Here is a 17,164-nt window from a genome sequence, read left to right as displayed (position 1 = left end):
TCTCAGCTGGCTTCTGAAGGAACCAAGAATTTAAGTGTCTTAAAATACGATCTGCAGGGAAAAAGCACATGGAACCAAGTTATTCAGCCTAAAAGAGAAATGTCCATGTCTTCAGCCCATAATGATGCCTGACAATGGGGGAAGAATGTCCTGTGTGTCCATGCAGGATACAACATAAAAACACAGACTATGAAAAGTAAACAGTAAGAATAATTTCCTCAATGGCAGCTTGCGAAGTACTAACATAAATTCCTAGAGAAACTGCAGTTACCAACCTTAGATGTCCTGACAGCTAGATTAATAAATTATATAGTATCTTTAATTGGTTTTGAGGGAAAGGGTTGAGCTACTGAGCTTATGGGGCCCCTTCCATGAGCCTTTTGTACAATACATTCACATAATGTCAGTATAAAAATAGCATTAGATCTGCACATATCTATCTTAAATGTAGATACTATTTTTTTTATTTTTGATGCTATTTCAAATATGAAGGAAGATTTAATAAATTGATTTGAGAAGTATAATTATGTTTGCACATATTTATATGTATGGCATAGTCAGAAAGGAAGAAATGGCAGCAATATTCACTTGAAGGAGCATGCTTTGTTTGCCTGCAATGACTGCATTTTTATCTTGCCTGTTTTCAGAAACCTGGCAAGAAACTATAGCCAAGTGCACTTATTTTCATCCGTGCCTTCAGTGGTTGCAGATTTTCTTTCCAGCAGAGACTGGTTTACCTCTGTCATATCAAGCCTAGTTTACTGGAGTTCTTTTCTCTATCATCTAGAAATTATGCAGAATCTAGTACAAAATGAGTGGGTTTCATTTCAGTGATGGCTGGCATGGTGTGTATTTTGCTTATACTATGTGATCTGTTATGAGAGCCAGTTGATTTCCACATGTGAATCAGTTTGGTGGTTTCAACCTTAAAGGACCACATGGCACAAAACACATTGTAAAAGCATAGAATGGCAGTGAACATGGCAAGGGTGTGTGAAGTAATGAAAGACTTGGTTTAAAAGGCTAGAGTTAGATTATGATACTTGTAATTGAGAGTAATTAGGTTCTCAAATCACATACCCCACTGTGTTCTTCAGTTGCAAAGGTGTTAAACTTTGAGCTGATTGCTTGTCTGTCTTTGATTTTTTGAGAACAAGTAAAAAATCAGGCTGTTCATAAGCTTCCATGGACAAAGCTAGGTAGGGACAAGTAGAGGTTCACCTTCAAAACTGTATTTTCCTTCATGTTATTTAAATGCATCTAATCCTTCTAAGCACACATTGTGCAGGCCATAGGATAAACAGAACAGGAGCTACTACTGGTGGCTGATGCATTTATTACTTTCTCCTTAGCCTGAGCTTTATTTTCGTAGTAATACCCTATAATGATTTATTTTATTGATGGAAGCCTTCTTTTAAATATTACTGTGTATGTGTAGTGTAATTCACACAAGCATGCATAAAATCCTCTAGAAAAATCTCACACTTCACAAGGCCATATTAGAATTATAACTAACTGTGTGATATTATAATGGGGAAAGGAGTACTTTGCAACATGCTTTTTGATTCAGGCTGTGTAAATCAAAAATTGGAAGAAGCATCTTTTCAGCACCCTTTTAGGGTGTATTTTTGCATACAAACCACAGGAAAAAGGAATTAATAAGTGGTCTAAAAATATTTTTACTATGACTCAGGGGAGAGTATTTCCAACTGTCGTGGTTTAAGCCCAGCTGGTAACTCAGAACCACGCAGCCGTTGGCTCACTTCCCCCCCCTTCCTCCCCCCACTCCCGGAGGGAGGGGGAGGAGAAACAAAAGAATGTAATTCCCATGGGTTGAGATAAGAACAGTCCAGTAACTAAGGTATAACACAAACTACTGCTGCTACCACCAATAATAATAATGATAAGGGAAATAACAAGGGAAGAGAATACAACCGCTCACCACCCACCAACCGATATCCAGCCCGACCCGAGCAGTGATCTAACCCTTCTGGGTAACTGCCCCCAGTTTATATAGTGGGCATGACGTGCTGTGGTATGGAATACCTCTTTGGTTAGTTTGGGTCAGGTGTCCTGTCTCTGCTTCCTCCCAGCTTCCCCTCCTCCCTGGCAGAGCATGAGACTGAGAAAGTCCTTGGTCAGAGTAAACATTAGTGAGCAACAACTAAAACCATTGGTGTTATCAGCGCTGTTCCCAGGCCAAAGTCAAAACCACAGCACTGCACCAGCTACTAAGAAGGAGAAAAAATGACTGCTACTGCTGAACCCAGGACACTAACAAAACATGCTTAGTGTAAGTTACTGTATCAGTAAATGTATTGTGTTTCCTTATTTGGCATATGGACAATGAGAGCAGTTTTGCCTATTACAACTGATGTCAAATGTACTTGGCCAGATTGTTTGTTCCGGTAGTAAAACTGAACAGCAAATTGCAGTGTGCCATTTTGAATCAGAATGTGAAGAGCTGGTTCCCCTTGAGTACACACCTATGTATAACATACAAAATAAGCTTAGAGCTTAAAAAGTCTATTTGTAGATACATACAGTCTTCAAATTCTGCTTTGTCACACATTCATCTTACCTGCTCAGGTTTCGGGTTCAGACTGTATAAAAATACTAGGGGTTTGTGTATTTGGAGATTTCAACATTTTTAAATCATAGGCAAAGAATGATAATTTGGGACTCCTTGTTAATATTTGCACACAGAATATTAGAAACATTCCTTCACCAGAACGCTGTCATTTCTGACCCTGGCAGGGAATGATTTCTAATCAGACTATTACACTGTGAATATCTTAATTGCGCCTTTTAGTATTTCACTGTCCCCAAACATTTTGTACCCAAAACTCCATTGTGCCTTATAGTAGACATAAAATGCTTTAAAAAACTACTGATGGTTAGGATGACCTGTCCTCAGGTCTGGTCCAAACACCGTTTTTGTCCTCTCTGCCATACTTGCTTCCAGATACCGTAATTCATGGACAGGTTACATTTTCACTTGGCTTTTGTACTGCCTGGTCTGTATACTCTTCCCCTCTCATACCCATTGAGCTGCTGATCAGAGTGACACCTTAGATTATTGTGTGTGTTGTTTGTTTTAAAGCCATTTTATTACTGATGTTCTAATACTCATGCGACACAATGTTCTATGTTACAGAACAGATGGCTTTTTTTGTCTCTCATGTAGTTGATCATAAATATCTGTTATCAAGTGTTTCTGTAATATAACTGATTTTTGAAATTATTAAGTTTTAGAAAAGTAATTGAACAACTGCCGTAGGCTTTAGATATTAAGTAACATTTTACACATCCACTTATAATACTTTGAATTCATAGAAGAAATAGATAATAGGATTTTTTTTTTTATTTTATAGAATAAATAGGTAATAAGATTTGTTTGTTACAGGTTTTTTGAATGCTTTAAAACAAATCCCTTTTATAGAAGGAAAAGCCTTTCCCTTTTTAGCAGTTAAAACAGTAAAGCTGAATCTCTGCCAGTATTTTTAAATGGTTAGAAATGAAGAATGAATAAAATATATAGTCCACTATTTAAAAAACTGTTTTCATCTGGAATTTAACTGGCAAATCTCTCCTTCTGAAGGTGGTTAACCAGTGAGATATGATAAAACAGTGATTAGCTAATTAATGTCTGCAAAGAAATATGCTTCAAGCAGATTGGGAATTTTTTCATAGTACCACAGATGGTTTTGGTTGGAAGGGACCTTAAAGTTTATCCTGTTCCAACCCCTGCCACAGTCAGGGACAGTTTCCACTAGATCAGGTTGCTCCAAGCCCTGTCCAACCTGGTCTTGAACACTGTCAGGGATGGGGCAGCCACAGCTTCTCTGGGCAACCTGTGCCAGCACCTCAGCACCCTCACAGAGAAGAACTTCCTTCGAATGTAACCTAAATTAGCATAAGTCATATAAAGATATTCATTTTCTTTGTGTGTTTTAATGGATACTTGACGCTATTACTATACTTTAACAGATTCAGAGGTAGTGCTTGTAGGATGGCTTGTTACTATAAACACTACAAGTTCACTTTTTGTTTTTCCAGTTCTCAGTGGCCTCTGTTCTAATGACTGTCCTCGGAAAATAACAGTAAGTGTAACTATACCTTTGCATTACTGTTTAGCTTCAAATAAGTTCACTGGGAAAGTTGCCTAAAAATGTAACTTAGAGGAATCAAAGCTAGTGTTAGCTCCACAGCTGTGCAAAAACATGAAGTTCAGTTTTGACTTGAAAATACAGAACCTGCTTCAAATGGAACCTACTTTTTCTTCAAGCTTACTTTAAGACAGGGTTTAATTTCTGATACAAAATAGTAAGGAGGGTTGATACTATTATTAGCTTAATTACAAAACTAAAGAGAGGGTTTAAAAAGCAAATCTTCATGACAGATGGTGGTGAAAGTTTCATTATCAAGTTCATTGAAACACTATTGCCTCCATTGAAATAGAAGTTCTCTGTCAGAAAGTAACATAATGTACATCATGGCTAAACCCAGCAACTTGGTGCAAAAATAATAATTTTTAAAAAACCCACACAAAACTAACAATCAACCACCCACTTTTCACCTTAATTTAACCATCTTCCATAGATATGCATTAACATCACCTTTGCAGTCTCCATACATTTCATTCTAATCATGATTTTTCAGGCTTTGATGCCATCTCTCATCATTATCACTTATCCTGATGGTTTAGAACTTAACATGTTTCACACCATGCATCCAAAAATAGTATCTCTTCTTTTAGTGTTCTTTCTGTAATTCATTTGAAAGATCTTTTCTGAATTTGATGCTTTAATATCAGCTTCAATTGAGCATTTAAAAAAAAAAAAGGAAAACTCGCCCTCATCCCTTGCCTTCCAGACCACAGCAGATATTTTTTCCCTCTCCTTTTTTTCTTAGGTGTGTTTGTTATAGTTTATCACTCATAATCCACAACTCCCTTTGATTTCTTTTTTCATTTTTTATTTTTTCCTCATAACTGTACTTTGATGTTTAAGTGCATTTTCTCCCTCAAGAGATTTGCTTAAAATAGATATTGGTACTCAACAAGTAATTATTCAGCCGCTTGCATGAATTAAATAAAAAACGGCTAAATAATAACAAAATTTTGAATTTGTATGATATTTTTCAGTACAGAAAGACCATCAGGATAGTGCATTCTCCCATGCAGTATGAAATGAGTTATACTTTTTCAGAACATGCAATTATTTCTTTGAATTTTTAAGTTTTTTCATTTTACTTGTAACTTCCAAAGAAACTTTAAACCTTTTGCGAGAGGACTGAATAGTATTGCTTTCTTCATGAGAAACTGAGTATTACTTAGCCAACTAATTAGTGTTAGGGTAAAAATGAATTTCCATACAATGCTCTGACCAAAATGGTTCCAAAATTTTGAAATTATCCATATCAAAAGGAAATCATTAATCTAGAAACATTTTTCTTTGGTTTATTATTTTATTACTGTAGCTTTAATATAGCTTTCTCCATTCCTAAAACTTTGCCTATTCTGTTGGGTTTTTTTCTTGTTTTGTCTTTTTTTCTTTTCCCCTGTAGCCTTTCGGTGTTAATCAGCCTGGTCCTTACATCATGTACACTACTGTAGATGCAAATGGATATCTGAAAAATGGGTCAGGTAAGCTAGTGTCACAATGAGAATGCACATGGTATGGTCTGTCTATATATGCATATCAGCAACCTAAAGAGTTGAGAAGAAGTTTACAGAGTGAAATGGGACTGGCTTTGAATTGTGTCTTCAGTCTACAAGGCCAAAACTCCGTAACTTCCTCTTCTTTCTTTACCAGTTGTGTATTTATTAGAAACAGTACAATTGCATTATATTTTCTTCTGTCTCATGCAACTTGAGTTTGAACAGTTGGCTTTATCTTACCCAATCTGAAAAATCATTGGGTACATCATCAGTTTGTAAAATAGCTTAAGATCCTAATGACTTACTTTTTCTATTGGTTACTTAGTAATTACATACTAAGAAACAACAGTGGCCTCAAACACCTAGATAAAATCTTGTAACCACATGAAAAAGAATCAACATAGTATTTAGTAGACACAAGATGTATTTTTCTGAAGTTGTTCACTATATCTGGCAGGCTAACAGGCATCTATAAAATCATGAGTAGCATGAGGAAGATAGAGGGAATGGCTGCATCCTTTCACATAACACAAGAACTGCAAGGTATCAAAAATCATGGAGATAACAGGGTCAAAATAAATGGAAAGCAGCAGTGCTACATGCAACTTGTAGCCTAACTAGAGGTTTAATTGCATGAGATGTTGCAGATGCCACAGTTTACATGAGTCAAAAAAAAAAAAAAAAGGATACAAAAAAGAGAATAATCCATTAGGCCATGGTTCAAGCAGTGTCTAATGTTAGAATATCCTAGGGTTTATGCTGCTTTCTGGGCTTTTACTAGTGGTTCCTAGAAGAGACAGGTGACTGCTAAGTAGTCTGTTGGGCTGACTGGTAAACTTAGGAGCGTAATGGACTCACTTCTTAAGGAAAAAATCCCAGACTCTTAAGCCAAAATCTGGCTAGAGTATGCATGTCTGTAAGTTATACCATTCTGACTTGAGCTCAATAGTGGCAGTCATCTTCATCTGTCGCTCAAGTCCTATTTCTAATTAAACTCAGATTTAATAAAAGATTCCCATAGTTCACTGGGAAAACTGTATTCCATATAACACTAATATAAAGAATAGCAATAATTAGGGAGAAAATTGCTAACATATTAAGGTCCTAAATCAGTGATAATGCTCTCACGTTGAATACTGTGCTGAGGACTGTTAATTCCACCCTAGAAAAAAGAAAGATATTATGAAACACAAACCTGATACTCTGTATTACTTCTATATTTGTACATGCTGAAATATGGGTTTGAAAGCTTGAACACATTAGCCTACATTTTAATCAGACAAATAACATGCTAACAGGAAAATGCAGAGTACTTTTCCTAATTATTGCACAAATTAATTTTAATAAATTAATCGTCCTGCCAATTGTATACTCAGCTTCATCGGTCTGAAGGTTTTCTGCGTAAGCTAAATTTAAAAAGAGCTTACATGTTTACTGAAGTTCCCATTACAAGATTTCTAGTTATACTGTGATCCCTTAGAGGATTCAACCCACACCCTTAGGCAACTGGCTCTGGTGAGTAACAACTGGCATCTCTCCTCATTGTCAGTTACCAAGATGAAGGCTTGCGAGCTTTGTCAGTCAAGTCATGATGCAGTCCAATCTTGTTAACCATGTCAGAAGACACCAGTAAAGGCCTTCACAGGATCTTTCTCTGACCTCAAAAGCCTGGATTCATATGGATGGGAAGCTTACTTCAGTATGCTGCTGTTTTGTTATTTCTGGCCCCTTATAACTATGTTAGTGCAGAATACAGAGTACTGATGAATTAACTGCATAAGTAACAAAAACAGATGAAGCTTAGCTAAGAGAAGAAGCACATTAGTAAAACTGTCAAACTGACTCTTTTTTTTCTTCTTTAGGAAAATGCTATAAAATGGTTATATATAAAGCAAACAAACAAAACCAAAACAAACAAAAAAAACCCATAACCTTTGCTTAGACCTGATTGTACTAATTTAGATTCATTGTTCATGTAGTCAAAATTTTTTAACTCTTGCTACTTACTTGTAATTAACAGTGTCTCAAACTTAGAAATCTGATGTTTTAAGTGAACTCATAGAATGAGCTTAAAAAAATCATATCTGACAGCTAGTAGAATTTCTATTATTAGATTTTCTAAAATATTTAGATTTGGGATATATATAGTTACTGTAGAAGCTGAAATTTGGCATACCTGAATGATATGTTGCATGCTGGTTTTTAAAATAAATTTGCTTTTATACATTGGCATAATTTTAATCAGAAGAATATGACAAAATTATGGATTTGTGGGATTTCAAGCGCAGAATACCTATTAAATAACTCACAGCAGTCTAAACTGATTCTAAACCCCACTTTGAGGAAATATAAGTTTAGACGGGTTTATTTTGTGTATATTTGACCTTTTGGAACTTACTATTTAAGCAAACTTGTAAAATAATCAATGACAAAATAAAGATGTTCTTCCAACTAGAGACCTCTGTGTCATCAAAGAATGCACAGAGCTTCTGTTTTCCGATTCTTTCTTCCAAGAACAAAAACATTTTTATTAACCATTATCTTTAGGGTTTGGGTTTTTCATGGGTTGTTTTGTGGAGTTCTTCGGGGGGCATGGGTAGTGCTTTCATAGTTCTTTTAGAAATGCAATGTTTTTAAAATTTACTCTAAGAAACAGCTATCAAATATGATTTAATGCTGCTATAGTACCATTCATCTTCATTGCTACCACATTTACGATAATAAGAACCTAACAAAGTCCAATCGTGATGAATTTCCTTTCCTGTTTTGGCATTTGGAAATAACAGTAATGAATTCCAAGTGCATTTATGACCCTAATAGTATTGCTACAGGGAATTTTCTAATACTGTCTTTGATCTCTGTTTCAACTGTAATATGTTAATAGATTTTTTTTTGAGTCTGTATAATTCCTGCAAGAACTTTTCAAAGTCACGTTATCTGAAACAGTTATATTAAGTTTGTATCTAAACTTGCTTCTTTTACAAGTGCTACTTGTAAAATTCAGTACATGTTCTAACTAGAATTACAGGCCTAATTATCTTGAAAAACAGTCAACATCAGAATCATATTCTATTTGACTATCAAGAAACACTTCAAGCCACATTTTGTATGTCTACCGGTGGGCAGTACCAAACCCACGTGCATTTTTGAGCCATGTATAAACCTAAAAAACGTCTTTTCTTCATTTAAGTTTTCAGAAGTATGGCATGAAAATACTATTTTAAAACTAATTCTCATCAACTTATTTGCATTCCTTATATCATGGACAACCCATATGTGTATTTGAAGCTTTTAATTCTATAAAAGAAATAGTGAGATAATCTGATGGTTGATAATCTGAACTTTTTACACTATTAGTCTCTTTCCCAAGAAGTAAGGTGAATAACAACATAGAATTTTTCTAATGAAAATAATGCTTACTATTCCTTTCCCCTGCCCACGTCAGCTTATGCTGTTTGTTGTCTTTACCGCTGGTCTTAGCAGGACAGCAGGTGTAGGCTGGACTACTAAAACCAAACTATCCAGTCACCCTAAGTTTTCCTTCTAGGCCTGGACTAAAATCAGCCATACTCAAAGAAATGTCCACCATCCTTCTGATCTTCCTAACTCTACAGGTCTTTAGTTCTGGTATCTTTCTCACTGTGAGGTTCTCTGATCTGCCAAGCCTTAACTACAGGAAATTTGCATAATTACAAGGGTTTTTTTAAAGCATTGTTATTTTCTCTTCTATTAACACTCCACTATGTTTTTAAAAGATAGCAGAATAATAATTATCACATTCTCTGCTGTTACTTTCACATTGCTCAATTCACTTGTAATCTTACAAGAAATGTTGTTAAATTAGCTACAAGGAATAGTAACTGCCAAAATGAGCATTAGAATTGAGAAGTACTGGGTCTTACACCTGCAGTTAACATGTCCACAGACCTATTCTCTCCAAGAGTAAATTCAATTGCAATAGCTTCTTATAAATAACAGAATTTTATGCTTGAGATCAGATTAGGGCCAGCTGTAAATCTGGGAGAAGCACGCAAACTCAAGTTTGAAGTCATGCTTTGTGATCCATTTCCTGCTATCTGCCTTCTGCACTCCGCATTCCTTTTGGAGTTATTATTTTAAGGAGACCCTACAGTTAGGGATGATTGTCAACCTGGATTTTCAGCTCTACGTGTGCATTTCCAGGCTTTTGTTGGCTTCTATGAAATTTCTAATAATATTCTGACAGCTATAGAGCTCTATTTGTTAACAGTTGTAACCTTGACTGAAATGCAGGGTCCAGTAACCATAGAATCGACTAGGTTGGAAAAGACCTTTAAGATCAAGTTCAGCCATTCCCCCAGCACTGGCAAGGCCACCACTAAACCATGTTAATAAGGGCCTCATCTACATGGTTTTTTGGAAGACCTCCAGGATGGCAATTTCATCACTGCCCTGGGCAGCCTGTTCCAATGCGTGACCACCCTTTGGGGGAAGAAATTGTTCTCATATCCAGTCTAAACCTCCCCTGGTGCAGCTTGAGGCCATTTCCTCTTGTTCTACCACTTGTAAATTGTGAGAAAAGACCAACCCCACCTCAGTGCAACCTCCTTTTAGGTAATTGTAGAGAACAGTAAGGTCTCCCCTGAGCCTTTTCTTCTCCAGACTAAACCCCCCCACCAGTTCCCTCAGCTGTTTCTCATGAGACTTGTGCTCCAGGCCTTTCACCATCTGCATTGCCCTTTTCTGGACCCACTCCAGCACCTCAATATCCTTTGTGTTTTCTTTAGAAGGCTACCTACCTAGTTTATTTTATTACCAATAACACAGACTGATTTTCTTAGAACTAATGTCCTTGTGGACCCAGAACATCTTAAATAAGATCAGATATTTTAAATTTAATATGGAGCAGCTGATAATTTACTGAAATGTCTTCAGAACGTGCACAAGGGCAGTTTCATATTGTAGCACCAGCACAAGACAGGCATTTTAAATTCGTTATTGCAGTGTTGTCTAGTCAAGGGCTGACCAAGTCAAATGACGGGGTAGTCCTGTAGAGACTTCATGCTATGAACATCAGGCTGCCTTTAGCCATCATCATCTTTTTACCCTGGTTTTCCTTCTGATACCTCTTTCCTTTCAGAACAATATTTTTTCTGTCTTCCTGGTAGCTTTTTCCCTCTTCTGTGTAACATCTGAACCCTCCAATAGCTTCTCTTTCTCTCTGTAGGAATTCCTAGTCTGGAAGCCTGCCTGTTTGCAAAGGCAGACAGAAGGGTAAGACTGGTAGCTGTGCATTGCCATAACCGCAGCAGTGCTGCCTGTCCCCTTGGCATGTGGAGAAGCCTGAGGCATGAACACTTGCAGCTCCCTTTTGCCATCTCTGTGTTAAGGCCATGGGGAAGGCTGTTATTTTGCACAATGTGTCCGTATCCAGATGTTTTTATGTACCATGTGGCTTGGATGTACCAGATGAACTGTTGTGATTGTATAAACCAGGCCGTGCCTGGCTGGAGCTTCAGATTAATGTATTGTTTCACTTTTCCCCTTCAACTTAGAAAGGGGGAATATCTTCTGTATTTCAGCCTGTGCTACAGGCATTCTTCATTTTCTTAAAGTAAAAATATGCTGATAGATTTTGAAATAAGTAGGACCGTAGTTGCAGTTTGTGTCTACCAAATATATTAATCCTGTGGGCCTCGAACCGCAAAACAATAAAAGTTTAAGGTTTACTCTAAGATCAACATCTATACATAGGTGTAGTAGTATCGTAAGAATAGATTCATTGAATGGCTTCTATGGATCAAATCATGACTTGTTCAAGCATCTGTATGACTGAAGCTTTATGGATTAATGATAAACTTTGCAATTGCTACTTCAGAGCTCTTTCACTTTGCTGGTTTTGCTTTGTTTTAAGCCTTCCATGGCAGAATGACCTTTCACATACTGTGAAGTTTTGTGCCCTCTGGTTTTTTGAAAGCTGCTTACTCTTCCCTGATGCTGCATTGAGTTCTCATACTGTGAAGCTAAATTGAGTTGTGAGGTGAACACAAATGTCTAGCAGCTATTATACTAATGAATTTAAAAATAAACACTGCAGTATGTACTAGACAAAAGCAAAATAAGCTTAATTTTAATAGCCATTTGACTATTCAAGATTCATTATGTAGAATTCTGCTATGTAGAAAGAAGAATATATTCATGAAACAAGCTGGAATAATTTAATAATTGAATAGCTGGATTTTGTTAAAAGAGGTTTTCTAGTTGCTATAGGTGGGAATACCCTGCTAGTGTGTTCTATGTAACTCTTGTGTGATCTGGTAATGTTGCATGCAATATTGTCAAACTTCAACCATTCAAATTTCAACTAATTTAACAAATTGGGCAACTCTGAAGGTGATAATGAGGCAACTGAAGTAAAGCTTTCAACTAAAGCCAAAGAAATTGTATTCTCCAAGCTTTCAAGTTTGGAGGAGTTGGGATTTTGTTTTTCTTTCTGAAAGCTGCTTTGTACATTCCTATACATATTACATGGGTATTTCATTACTATTAGTTATATTTTCCCTTTCTTTTGCAATAACTCTCTCTGGCATATTTTCAAATAGATTAAGGAGCTGCCAGCTTCAAAAGATGAGGAAACACATCTGTATGCCATGTAGCACAATACCAATAATCTCTGTAAAGTAAGTAGCACTGTAGTGGTGCTGCTTGAGTGAGGCACGTTCACTGTGAAATGTCACCCAGCTCTTGAACTGGCTTTGTCCTACTCCAGCTGTTGCAGGCATGTTGGTTACAGCTACACAGCAACTCATGCAACTTCTGCAGGTAGCTTTTTGGAATAATTTTCAGGTTTTCTAGGAAGCGTGTGTATCTAATCTATAAAAAGCAGTTATTCATGTGTTGACCTCAGTATTAAGGTAGATGGTGGTACAGAAGAACTTAGATACAAATCTGAGACTAGTGGCTACAACTCAGATCCTGTGTTCTACACAATGAAGCATTTTTTTACCAGAAGAGCTGCCTACATTGCCAACAGGTACAAAGAATGTGTGTGTAAAACAGAGCAACACCTTGCTATATTTTCTAACTCTGATAGATTTGGTTTATTCCACAAATATCTTCAGTTACTACCTTGGTGAATGTACTAAAGCTTCTGGTAAATGCATCATTTTGCAAATTAGAGGAAAATATAGCAACTGGGAGAAATCATGGCACAACATTTTTATTCATGAAAATACATTTAACTATTCAGTCCTCTAACAAAATTAATTTGGAGGACTTTTGAAGCCTAAATAATACTACTGTATTTTGAATTAATCTGAGCGGCTTTAATGGACTACTTAAATGTAAATGATACTTAGTCAAGAAAAGCATAACAAAAAAAAAAAAAATAGTGCTTCAGGAGACCACAAGTTTGTAATCAGTTTCCATTAGTTTTTCAACTCTGTGTAATGATTTTGTATGTTCTGCTCTATTATTCCACAACATAAGCTTATTTAAACTGACTGAACAGTATCAGTATTATGAATGTATTTGTTGGTTCAACTAGACTGATCATAAATCCCATATCACACATTATCAGTTCTGTTTAAAGAAACAATAGAAAGCATTGTTCCTACATGGAAATGCAATCACTTTCCCTTCATAAAGGTAAACTGCTTTCATTTACGGACTTATGCTACCTGAAATAAACTGCTGACATTGCAGTTTAACCCAGGGCTGAGTGGGCTACTCTTAAACTTTCAGCAAGCTTACATCAATGTAATAGAAATAGAAGGGTCATGCTTTAATTCAGATGTAAAAGAACAAGTACTGTATGTGTTATAGACAGCTATATAGAACTATATATAGAACTATACATAGTTCTATTTCTTAGACAAGACTTTCAAAAAGTTAATGATGTGTACTGCTTCAAGTTTTATATGCCAGACTTCAAAAGCAAGGAGATGATTGATTCACAGGCATTCAGAATGATTCCTGAATATCAAACTCTGCAAAATTCTGTGAGGTTTGGCTGCACACTGTCATTAGCTATTTCTCAAAAATTTGGTCTCTGACAGGCTAAAACCACTGAAAACCATGTCTTAAGCTGTTGAGGTTCTTTATTCTGCCTGAGGTTTTTGAAGCAGTAAACTTAGTGACTTATGATTTAAAGCAAAAATAAAAATGACACCTATACCATAGACAAGTAACATAGAACACCAGGTTGGAAAGGACCTCAAGGATCATTTGGTCCAACTGTTAACTATTAGTGTATAACTAATCCTAGAATCCCAGACTGATTTGGGTTGAAGGGACCTTAAGGCTCATCCAGTTCCAAGCCCCTGCCATGAGCAGGGACACCTTCCACTACAGCAGGTTGTACCAAGCCCTGTCCAACCTGGCCTTGAACACTGCTAGGGATGGGGCAGCCACAGCTTCTCTGGGCACCCTGTGCCAGCGCTTCAGCACCCTCACAGAGAAGAGCTTCTGCCTAAGAGTTCATCTCAATCTCCCCTCTGGCAGCTTAAAGCCATTCCCCTTGGCCTGTTCCCTACAGGCCCTTGTCCAAAGCCCCTCTTCAGTTTTCCTGTAGCCCCTTTAGGCACTGGGAGCTGCTCTAAGGTCTCCCCTTAAGGAGCCTTCTCCAGGTTGAACAAGCCCAGCTCTCTCAGCCTGGCTCCAGAGCAGAGCTGCTCCAACCCTCTCATTCACGTACCAAGTTAAAGTTTAGCACCTTCCCTGCCCGCAGAGCTCAGTGCAGGTACCATACCTAGTACCATAGCCCAAGATACCTGGGTGCTTCCCAATAACTTTTTTTGAAACAAGAAGCATAATGCAGAAGACATAGTGTTAAATAGTCTTAAAAGTAGTGTTAAAAGGTAAGTATGTATAGCATGGACAGGAGAAGGCTTTCTAATTCCACTTCTACTAATGAAGCAAAACAAACTGTTGAGCAACAGCCAGTTTCTCCATCTTGCTTGCATAGACTTCCAAAAGCTTAAAGAACAATCTTAGTATAAGAAATAAATCCCATTTTCCTTCTTGAAGATGGAATGGTATTTTCAAATCTTCTTGAAACAAGCAGAAAACTCTTCACAGCAGTTTTACAACAGGGCAAATTGCTGGAGTTGCTATTTCAATTAAAGTTGAAATAGTTTCATAAGTAAATTAATTACCAGTGACTGAGAACTTCAAATATGACAACTGTTGACAGTACTCTCTGTAATGTCTCCTTTTATTTTTAATTTTGTTCTGGGTTTTTATGTTTCTCAGAAGAACATTTATAATTCTTAATTACTTGTTCGCCATTCCAAGTGGAACATTTGAGTAGCCCTCAGACAGAATTTATGATTGATATACAGGGAGTAAAGCAAGAAATAGTCCCAGACATCTCATATTTGTAGCCAGCCTTAAAGTAAACTAGAATGTTCTATGCACTATCATCAACTAATATCTCCCAATTTTAAAGGCAAAAAAGATACATGCACATTTTCTGCCTGCAGTGTAGCAGAAAACATTCTCTCTGACTTTTGCAAATGATCTATTTACATTCTGAAGCACATGATTTCATTATCCTTATCTTTGTAGATAACTACTAACTTGTATACTAACAGAAGAAGCATTTTTATTTAATATAATATTTATAATTTCTATAATAATAATTCATTAATTATTAATTGATAATTAATATTATTAATTATATAATATTAATAAATAAATTAATTAATAGAATAATTAATATATTAAATTATTCAGTGCTTTTAAGAATTCTAGATGCACTATCTGACTCTGACTTCTTTAAGGCTGAGTGCACACAGTGTATTACACTTTCTTTTGTTTCATTTAATTCAGTTGAAATTCATACATTTCATTTGTACAATGAAAGGAAAAGGAAGATCTCAGTTGCAGTCTTCTCATAATCCTAAATATTTCACTCAAAAGTCCTTCTGAAATCTTTTCAATGTTGTGTTACAGAAGTACCTTGTTCTTTTGGGAGAAGTTCTTCAGAATTCAGCAATAGTGAAAGAAATTTTTTAAAAAAATTCTTTATTATGTTCTAGCATGATCAAGTAATACATACCTTGTTTGGTTTTATAACCAAGTCACATGTAATAAACGTACCTTTACTCTTTGCTAATTTTATATTGAGAACCAGTGTGTTCAAATATTACATATCTAAAATTTGAGTAATTCTCAAATTAGAGTTGGAAATTGAGACCTAAAGATTAAGCAGTTTAGCCACAATCATGTAAGAAAAGTCAGTCAAAAAGTGGGAACAGACTCAAGACCTATACTGTTATCTCAGCTTACTGGACAAAATACCTTTTTCTGGAGAGAAAGGTGCTGAGTTAATGCTTTCTGGCACAGAGTCCATAATCTAGGAATTCACCTAACAACATACACAGTACACCTTGACCCAACAACAGAGGACTGAAAAGACAATTCCTATTTAATTATTTCCACTTTTTCTTGCTTTTTATATGGTTCTGCGTGGGGTGTCATGGTTTAAGCCCAGGCCGTAAATCAGAACCACGCAGTCTACTTCCCCCCCCACCTTTCTTCCCTCCGCTCCTGGAGGGACGGGGAGGAGAATCAAAAGAATGCAACTCCCACAGGTTGAGATAAGAACAGTTTAATAACTGAGGTATAACACAAATCACTACTGCTACCACCAATAATAATAATGATAAAGGAAATAACAAGGAAGAGAATACAACCGCACACCGACTGGTACCTCACCCCCCACCCTGCAGTGATCCAGCCCTTCCAGGTAACTCCCAGTTACATCCCTGGGCATGACGTGCTGTGGTATGGAATACCTCTTTGGCTAGTTTGGGTCAGGTGTCCTGTCTCTGCTTCCTCCCAACTTCTCCTCCTCCCTGGCAGAGCATGAGACTCACAAAGTCCTTGGTCAGTCTAAACATCGGTGTTATCAGCTCTGTTCCCAGGCCGAAAGTCAAAAACACAGTGCTGCAACAGCTACTAAGAAGGAGAAAAAATGACTGCTACTGCTGAACCCAGGACAGTGGGGAAAAAGTAAATCTAAAATATGCCTAATCTTTCAGAAGACTGTACTATTTCTTTCTGCTAAAAGCATTTTAGCTTAATAAAAAGGTAACTGTATCAGGCTGAGTTTTCAGATCTTGTCTTTCAGCCTTGGAAGAAAGTGTGGCAAGGTAGTAAGGAATTGGCTGTAAATTGATTATAAATTCATAGAATCATATAATAGGATTGGAAAGGACCTTAAGATCCCGTAGTTCCCACCCCTCTGCCATGGGCAGGGACACCTCACACTAAACCATGTCACCCAAGGCTCTGTCCAACCTGGCCTTGAACACTGCCAGGGATGGAGCATTCACAACTTCCTTGGGCAACCCATTCCAGTGCCTCACCACCCTCACAGTAAAGAACTTCCTCCTTATATCCAATTTAAACTTCCCCTGTTTAAGTTTGAACCCGTTACCCCTTGTTCTGACACTACAGTCCCTGATGAAGAGTCCCTCCAGCATCCTTACAGGCCCCCTTCAGATACTAGAAGACTGC

The 17,164-nt window shown here is 36.9% G+C and overlaps 1 protein-coding gene across 2 annotated transcripts in view; it reads left to right on the top strand.

Annotated features, from left to right (window-relative positions):
* The window catches only part of ITFG1 (integrin alpha FG-GAP repeat containing 1), an 88,644-nt gene that overhangs the window by 57,995 nt on the left and 13,485 nt on the right, over positions 1–17,164 (top strand). Inside the window, exons 13-15 of one of the 2 annotated variants that reach the window (XM_080637085.1) lie at positions 4,060–4,103; positions 5,569–5,647; positions 7,212–7,855. In XM_080637085.1, coding sequence (XP_080493211.1) covers positions 4,060–4,103; positions 5,569–5,647; positions 7,212–7,273 — 185 coding nt within the window. In that variant the 3' untranslated portion in view covers positions 7,274–7,855. Of the gene's footprint in view, positions 1–4,059; positions 4,104–5,568; positions 5,648–7,211; positions 7,856–17,164 lie in introns of those variants that run through there. The other variant, XM_080637084.1, reaches the window with a different exon arrangement.

This window comes from Psittacula echo (genome assembly GCF_963264785.1).
Source record: "Psittacula echo genome assembly, chromosome: Z".
Lineage (NCBI taxonomy): Eukaryota > Metazoa > Chordata > Aves > Psittaciformes > Psittacidae > Psittacula > Psittacula echo.
This window is presented reverse-complemented; position numbering and strand designations above follow the sequence as displayed.